The 8,892-nt window shown below is 38.6% G+C and overlaps 1 protein-coding gene across 1 annotated transcript; it reads right to left on the bottom strand.

The window, feature by feature from the left end:
- Nucleotides 1-932: 932 nt before the first annotated feature.
- GRAMD3 (GRAM domain containing 3) lies at nt 933-8,336 on the bottom strand (the record flags this gene model as incomplete). Its single annotated transcript, XM_008944930.1, has 7 exons — nt 8,247-8,336; nt 7,875-7,941; nt 6,909-7,012; nt 2,932-3,027; nt 1,919-1,990; nt 1,717-1,797; nt 933-1,044 (listed from the first exon to the last, which is right to left on the bottom strand). Coding segments are annotated over exons 1-7 (586 nt in total), but the record flags the coding sequence as incomplete, so codon positions are not given.
- Nucleotides 8,337-8,892: the final 556 nt, after the last annotated feature.

The raw sequence follows: 8,892 nt of genomic DNA, 5'->3' as shown, positions 1-8,892 counted from the left end.
TTTAATTTTTTTTAAATTTTTTTTTAATTTTCTGATTCTCCTTCCTGTCCCATTGGAGGGGAATAAAGACAGTGGCTGTCTGTGCTCATTTGCCAGGTGGGGTTAAACCACAACAATCTCCTACATTGTATCTCTGCTGGCATAACTAACTTGGTGTGTGGGGAGCAGATAGTACACAGATCATAGAATCATAGAACAGCTTGGGTTGGAAGAGATCCTAGAGAACATCTAATCCAACCTCCCTGACATGGGGAGGGACGCTTCTCAAAAAGATTAGGTTGCTCAAGGCCTCATCCAACCTGTCCTTGAACACCTGCAGGGAGGGGGCATCCACAGCCTCTCTGGGCAATCTATTTCAGAGTCTCATCACCCTCACACTGAAGAACTTACTTCCTAACATCCAGTCTAAACCTCCTCTCCCTCAGTTTAAAACCATGTCCCCTTGGCCTGTCGCTGCACACTCCTGTGAAAAGCCCCTCTCCAGCCTTCCTGTAGGCTCCCTTCAGGAACTGGAAGGCAGTTATAAGATCCCCCTGGAGTCTTCTCTTCTCCAAGCTGAACAATCCCAGTGCCCTCAGCCTATCCTCAAAGCAGAGGTGCACCAGTCCCTGGATCATCTTTGTGGTCCTCCTCTGAACTCATTCCAACAGATCTATGTCCCTTTTACGATGGGGACAGCAGAAATGGACACAGTATTCGAAGTGGGGTTCTTACAACGTGGATAAGCAACTGGAGACAATAATGATGAATCAGATGTGCTGCTGACTATGTCATTGCTTGCGTCTGGATTGCAAAGGGGTATAATAATGGAAACACAGTAATTGTGGCTTTGAGGAAGACCTTAAAACCCATGTAATTCTACAGGACTGTGGCGATTATAGATAGCAAAACTAAGAGCTAAGTCATTCTTGGGGCCCCACTATCTCACCCACCTTGGAAGCATTCCAGCTCTGGGGTCTGTGAGCCTGTACTGCTGGACTCTTCCATCTCTTGTCTCCGCTGCTGCACTATTCCATCCAGATCAGAATAATCTTCATTGAAATCCTGATGAGGAGAAAGAGTCACAAGAAAGCTCAGCCATGTTTTTAATCTTAAACTTTATTTCCTCTGACCTCTCTCCAGAAACTGAACCAAAAATTTCAGATTTATAACTGTTTAACCAGGAACAATCTCTGATATCAAGATACTGAGATGAAGCTAGCAAAATAAGCCCTATATGATCACCAGAATTCAAGCCTCATCCCTGCCTTTAAGTCATGAAGTCTGTGTGCAAAGGAGGACTGTTGGTTAGACAAACTGAGAATCCTGGATAAGCATTACTAGAATTAGATTCTGGTCATCACATGTGGCTACGCAGCTCTTTCGTATATCTGAACTGGCTCACAGAGGAAAGATTCCAACTAGAAACACTTTAAAAACTCTTCATGGCAGAGGAATGCTACAGAATGCTGTGAAACCTGACTGCTAAGGAGAGAGATGTAGAGCATACCGACCTTGGAATATAGCCAAACCATACACACGTATATATACTGCATGTGATCAGACCTAATTATACCTATACTAAACATTCCCACTGCTTCCTAACGTTAAAAAAATCAAGGAAATTTTAGAAATATATGTCACAATTGACTTCAGTTTCATTTCTACAGACATTTTAAGTAGTACTTGCAATGAAAGGTGCCATGCAACAAAAGAACAAACATCCAAGCCATTTACCAAAGGCAGAGTTGTGGGATGATCAGCCCTGAAGCTGTTTTCTGCAGAAGAGGGATTTGGACTGTTGCCCATGCTTGTATCCTGAAAAAAACAACCAGTGTTAACACGGAACAAACTCAGAAACTACCTAGCATTTAAAAGCAGAAAAGCAGCAATAATGAATACAAAGCTACACACCATCTTTACTCCCATTAGTACTTACCTCAAGATGTCTACAGATAGATTTTAACAGCTTGTAGGTGGTATCTCTGGAGAGTAAGGAGACAAACATGTACTAAAAAAAAAAATTCCACAACTGTTTGAGAAAAGGCATACAGTACAAGCCTCCATTTATCTAAATAAAACAGATTTTGCTGGTTGATTAACTATTTTCAAGAACTTCTGTATAGCAGCAAAAACCTCCAGTCCTTCTAAGCCTATGACCAGAGGTTAACCACAAGAAAACAGGTATATAAAAGTTATGTAACCAGAGCATTTGGTTTCCTAAAAAGACTGCCTACATTTTACAAACTCCTTTAAAAAATCCATAACCAACTTAATTTTTTGTACAGTCACTTGCATCCACAAAATATTTATGCAATGAAAATGAGATGGTTCTAAAGCTGCTCTTAGGATAATCACATTTTCTACTGTGAGGCAACTACTGTTCCTGAGTATCACTGTAAGCAACTGTTCTGTGCATGTAAGGTGTTGCTTTTCAGGTGAGAGACTCAAGTAAATGAAAGAATGCTGTTAGAGCTACCAACAATGCAGTCCCCTGTTCACGCACTTCCTGACCCAGCTGTTCCAATTCTTCCAGTGCTACTACACAGCAGTGTGGAGAACACAGAATGACAGATTACACAGAGCAGGTGGCAACCAGAGATTTCGCTTCTTATTTTCTCACCCAGTTCTACACAACTCTGTTTACAAAGAAAAAAAGACAAGGGTACGAGGAAAAAAGCAAAGGGTCCTTGCCTGTCACAAGAGAGGAGGCAGATGAAGCTAGGATTATCCCCTGAGAAACCAGATCTTCCAAGGTCTTAAGTCTGGGTGCCCATGTGCAACCAATTCCTATAGCTGTTTAAGTTGCCACTTGGCACATTCAAGAATCCCTCATATTACTGCCAGTAGGTAGGGAGGAAAAAGGAAAAAAGTAGGGAAAAAAAGAAAAAGAAAGCAGGCAGAGTGTAATAGCTTTGCACTATTACTGTACAAAGTAATACCAGTACTTACCCTATCTGTGACTGTTGCTATGATGAGAGCATTTGGCACAAGAAGGGCAGTTTTGGTTTTCTTCAGAAGTGTCACTGAGAGCACAGGTATACTAATCTGAAACAAGATCAAAGCAGTGTTAGAGTTCAAATGTGCACACAGATCTGCGTGCTCTTTCACAAGGAGCCAGCCTACCGAGTGTGATAATTCAGACCTTCAACACCCTATTTAAAGATTTCTCCACTATGTCTCTGATTACTAATATTTCATATGGAACAGGCATGGCTTCCAATCATTGCTATTTCTTATCAGTTTTACTTCTGTTTTTATCAGATGCCAACCAAGCTTTTGTCTGTGTCTTCCTTTCCTGATCCCTTCCAGGTCTTAAAAGGCTACAGGCTTAGTTCACTGTACATCTGCAGAACAAACCAGTTGTAAAAGCTCACAGTTTTCCTTCTTGCTTTGTGTTTACATCCAAGTCCATTAGCTTAACACCTGCTAAGTTTAAGAGTATTAGGTTAGATATTCTGCACGGGATCTTCTTGTAAACCCCATATTACAAAGGATCAGATACCTGGTTTGATTTTCAGTTGAAAAGCCTGGACCTCAACAAGTTAGGCAAGTATAATAATCATGGATGCACATGATTAAGATACAGCTTCTGTTAAAAATTCCTTTGGCACACACTGTCACAACTACTTGAGACACCGGGAAGCACTATTAAGTGTCCAAACATAGTTCAGTGAGCAATCACAGTACTGAATTAAAAATATGTCAGTGCAGAATCAGAATGAAGTAACTTTGGGCAGTGTCATGAAACCTTGTTAACTTTTCTTCAAAAACACAAAGTAAAATTGTGTGTAAACATTGATTCAAGTAAAAAAAATACATATCTATGTATTTTAGTCTGGGTTCAGAATTGCCAACCACTGTTGAAGTATGGCTAGTCAAGTATCTGCTTGTCATCTAAGGGCTAGAAACTTACCCTTTACACAGTACTTTACACAGTTTAATAAAAAAAAATTAAATTTAATCTTTAAAAAATTAATTTTAAGTTAAACTCTTTACACAGTTTAATTTAAAAAGTGGGCTAGAAGAAAAACCCAAAACAAGCCAAAGAATATAATTTTAATTATTCTTAATCCCAGACCTGGGTCTAAGAATCTGTAAATCCAACTGTCATTTGTTCTATTGTTTTTTTTTTTTAAAATGGCAACTCTGTCTATCCTGCCTCAGAAGACATGTCTTTTGAAAACAGGTAATTAAAACAGGTTGTCCACTATACTTTTTCTACTTGAACTGGATATTCTTGTTCCACACAGTTTTTGCAACACTCTTTAAAAAAATCTTTTTCTTGGAGTGGGTAGAAGGGAGCAGCTACCATATGTTCTTGACAGGAAAAAAAAAACCATAATCTTCAGGTAGTTAGAACAGAATCTGCATAACTTAAAAGAAAAAAAAAAAACCACAAGCAAAACAACAAAACAAACCAAAACTAAAGCAGAAAATTTTTCAGCAGAAATCCTCCTAATAGTAATGATAAAAAAAGCAGCTTAGACATTTTCTAATTGGTTTAGTTCACCTAAAAGAACTTCAAATCAGAGATGTTAATGGCATTCTACTGCATGCTATTTTGATGGATAACATTACTGTAATCAAGACTAAAGTGTACTTAAGTGGGATTAAGTACTTGCTTACAGCATGGTTACCCCAGCATTAGATTAAAATAGTAAAATCACTGCAAAGTACTTTATTTCTATCTGGAAACAAGATTTACATGCAGGCAACCTGGAAAGCAACTAAGATGCGTAAGGTAATGAAAGTTTAGCCCCAGGAAAGACTCAAAGCCAATATATACAGCAAAACCAGAATGACCTGGAAAGACAATGATATCTTTCAAGTCTATTCAGTCCTGCAGGAGCAATCTTTTATTTTTGAATACGCACAAATGTGTACACTACAGACTCAAATCTCCTGACTTGCATGACTACTCCCTTCACCAAAGCTTTCAATAAAAAAGAATTCTGCAGGTAGAAGAAATCATGTTGAAAATGCTATTAGAACATGTAGACCTGCCATTTCTTATAATAAAACGCTTGATCAGTAAGCTTAAACTGTTCTACAAGTTCTAAGCAATAGAGGTTTTGTGTCGTGGAAACTTGGTTTGACTGCTAAGAATGTTCCTCTTCCTGTCAACCTTGATTCCCTCCTTCCCCTCCCATTACACTACTTTTCATTATATAGCAGATTTTCTGGCTTTTTTGTTGGTGGAATTCCTAAATCTTGTGCCTGCTGTATGTGACTGGAAAAAGCTTTAAATGCGTGTTGCAGAGGAAGACACTGGAAGTAAATGATCAGGCCTATCCTCTTCACTCCTGATTTTCCCTGCAATGTTTTCTGAGAACAGTGACCTCAAATTGAATAATTTGGAGTACCATTATAGCCACAGTTGCAAATACTGTATACTCTACCCTACCTTGTAATACATTTTCCGTTTTTGTCATATGTGTTATTTAAAACATATGTCATTCATGCATTTAAAACCCTGTTGACAATGATAATTTCCAAGTACTACATCATTATCATTCTGAATCTTTTTTTTCCAGGTCTTCCTAGTCTACTTGGTAGAGCTCACTAGATTTTTGTTTATATTTAGCTTAGTCTCTGTTTAGAAAGCTGTCCCACAGTCTGAAGTAGTCATATTTGTTTGTGGTGAACAGGAGATTGCTAGTACAGCAGCTTCAGTTTTAATGAAACTAATTCCAAAGATAGCTGTTACTAATCATGAAGGACGGTATCCAACCATTTGTTAACTTTGATTTCCTTCCTTGTGCCGCATGGCTTTCACAGACACGTGCGCTATCCCCACTAATGTACTATGACTAAGAGGATCCATTAAGTAACAGAATCCATGTGAAACAGTAACTCAGTTGCTTCTTGGGCCAAGCAGTAAAACACAATAACCCGTAAGGTCACTATGAACAACATGTCAAAAATTTTTAAACAGCCTTTATACCTATTCCACCTTCTTAAAAGACCTTTCAAAGACAGATGGTGTTCCATCAAAATGGTTGACAGCAGAGAAATGAGATACTGTCAACTCCTAAACTCGTTTTAGCACCAAGTTCACTGACAAAGGGTCTGGGGATCTAACCAGGAACTTTGCCCAAAGAAGTACTCAAGAAAGAAACCAAAAAATCGTTGCAGCATATCAAGCTGTTTCCCAACAAACGCTCAAAAAACAAAGCAGAGTTTATGTAAACAAAACCATCCCAAAAGCTCTGTATCAAGAGAACCAGAACATAAATCTTTTTGGAAAGGGTTTACTTTACTCTGTAGACACTTCATTCATCACAGTGGGCCCAAGCCTTAGGTGGCTTATATCTGCACCAAGAAAGAATAAACACCAGTGTTGTAAACTAGGATCTTAACAACTGCTCATGTCCCATTTCTGCCCTTCATACTAGGCTCACAAGTAATAACCTAGTAACCTGGATTTTCTTTGCCTGTCCCCTGTTTTCATAGAACAGGAGCAACAGAAGAATCTCTCAAAGACCTTTGCCACTCAACTCAGATGCCAGTTTTAGTTCTTCCACTTTAGTTCTCTTAATATGCTTGATCCTTCCCTCCAGTTCCCCAACTTGTTGTCCTTATACTTTTTAGCCTTCTTTCCTCCTCCTCTTTTCCATACTTATGTCAAAAGAGACATTTTTGTACAGTTTGAGCTACATGGGCTTGGCAATGCCTTCAGTGTTGCATGTCAGATCCTTTCCTTTCATCTATTTTCTTTCCAGACAGGATGTCCTTGAGAGAGACTTTATCTGTCATAATAACAGTGCTTCAGTTCTAGAGTGACTTTTGGGCATCATTTTGGAACACTGATTGTATTCAATAATACATCCAAGTATTAGTAGTCTTGCATAACAGTGTGAACTTCTGGTGATGAACAAATTGTTAAGGAACACCACTACTGTTCTCTACATAAAGTTTTTACTGACCTTAGTATCTTTGCCAAAAACTTTGGAATGAAAGCAAATCCAGTTTTCAGAAAGGAATAACTTTCCTTGGTACAGAATTTCTTTCTGCAGAGCACAGGTAAAGCCTGAAAAAAATAGATACTGTATAATCTTTAAGGTAACCACAATCCAAGTCAACCAGTTCGGCTTTTGTTTTATTCTTTTTTCAAAGCTATAATATTTTTAAGTTTATGCCTTTTGATAAACATTGCCAAACCTTGAAAGTAAGCTTAACTAATGCTGACAAGCTCAGAAGATTTCACAGGCCTACATTTAGACCCAAAACATCTGAAGGGTAAAGATTGAAATGCATAAGAACATGCAACTAGCCCCCAGGCAAAGGTTTTAGCTTTAACTTTTAGCTCAGTAGTACTTGTCTCGACTAGATGACCAACAGAGACACAACACAAAGTACTACTGCTTTTACTCTATAGCCACTGAGCAAACCACTTCTCACTCATGAACTGCTTTCCTTGTATTTCTTTCCAGAAACTTCTGTTATACCTACCTATGTAGAATTCACTTTTTGTAACTACTACAGAGAACAGCAGAGTCTAAGTATTTTATATTTTCCTACCAGAGCTTTTAAATCTTAAAGCACCATTGACAGCAAAAGCTCAAGCTAATCACCTGACCAGTGCTGTCTCAGTTGAGTAGTGCCTTAAGTAAGGAAGACTTCAGTACCAAAAAATGTTGCAACAGGTTGCTCTGCTAAGAAATGCAAAGTGGGCCAACAATTCCCAAACATGTCCAACATCTGAAGACTTAAGTTTTGCAAGATCACAACAAAAACACACATGGCATGCAGAAGAAGGCCTTCTAGCTCTAGGCAGCTGGAGTTTAAGGTTTTTAAAATTTAGGTAGTCCCTCCTGTACATTGCCACAGTTGACAAGTCACAACAGTATCTAAGATCCATAGCCAGCAATGACAAGGGGGTTAATACTTACTTTGTTTCAATGGCTCATCAATGGGAACATCTAGAAACAGCTTATGAAAGTGTGCATTTGCCTTCAGCTAAAAAACAAAAAGCCCCACACCCAGAGATACACACTCATTAGATTGTCTTACAATCAAGTTACCCGTTCCACTTCCTGTATACCTGCTCATTTTGCCCACCTGTTTTACACTAAATCCTCATTTTTGCTATGTGACTCCTAAGTCTGTATCCTGCTTTACTCAGACTCTAACAGACTGATGAAAAAGGAACCTACATCCTTACACAACCGTGAACTAAAACACTGCTAAACAAGGGGGCTCTCGTGGTAGTTACTTATTTACCCTTACTATACACAAACAAACAAGTCAATCCTCTGTCCTACCTGATTCGAGGCACGTTTTTTCCTTTCAATCTTGGAGTCACTCTTGATATCCATTGTCAGGAATGGACTATCTGTGCTGCTCTTTGTCCTGAAAATTAAAAGAGGCATTGCATACAAGCTTGGCCTCAGTTCATTAGTCTTGGTAAGTTATCAACAGGATATACTCTTCTGTGAAACCCATTAATCCTTTAATAACTATTACCTGATGCATCAAGGATTATGTAGCAACAAAGAGTATATCTTATTCTTAAACCATGACAGCCCTCGCTGAAGGTCTCCTTTTAATTTAGAAGGAATATACTAAACTACTAGTTGTAAGGAAGTAAAAAAAGTTGAAGACATTTTTACAACTTAACAGAGTGCTTAGCTCCATGTTAATTTCTCAGCAACACATGAAATACTAACATTCCGCACGTGACTTACTAATGCAAGATAAATTAAGATAAAAACTTAGTAGCTGAGCACGTTGTAGTGTATTGAAAGCTATGAACTTCTACTACAAAATGTGAGCTCATTTGAAAAGCGCAACAGAGAAGAAACGCAGGTGCACAAGTTGTCAGATGGCTACAAACTGTGCAGTTGAGTGTGACAAAATCATTAAGATAGCCAGGAATCCTACAGGAGATGAAAAAGAATGGCGAGTGTC

The sequence above is a fragment of the Merops nubicus genome, unplaced genomic scaffold, assembly GCF_000691845.1.
Source record: "Merops nubicus isolate BGI_N331 unplaced genomic scaffold, ASM69184v1 scaffold34027, whole genome shotgun sequence".
Taxonomy (NCBI): Eukaryota; Metazoa; Chordata; class Aves; order Coraciiformes; family Meropidae; genus Merops; species Merops nubicus.
This window is presented reverse-complemented; position numbering and strand designations above follow the sequence as displayed.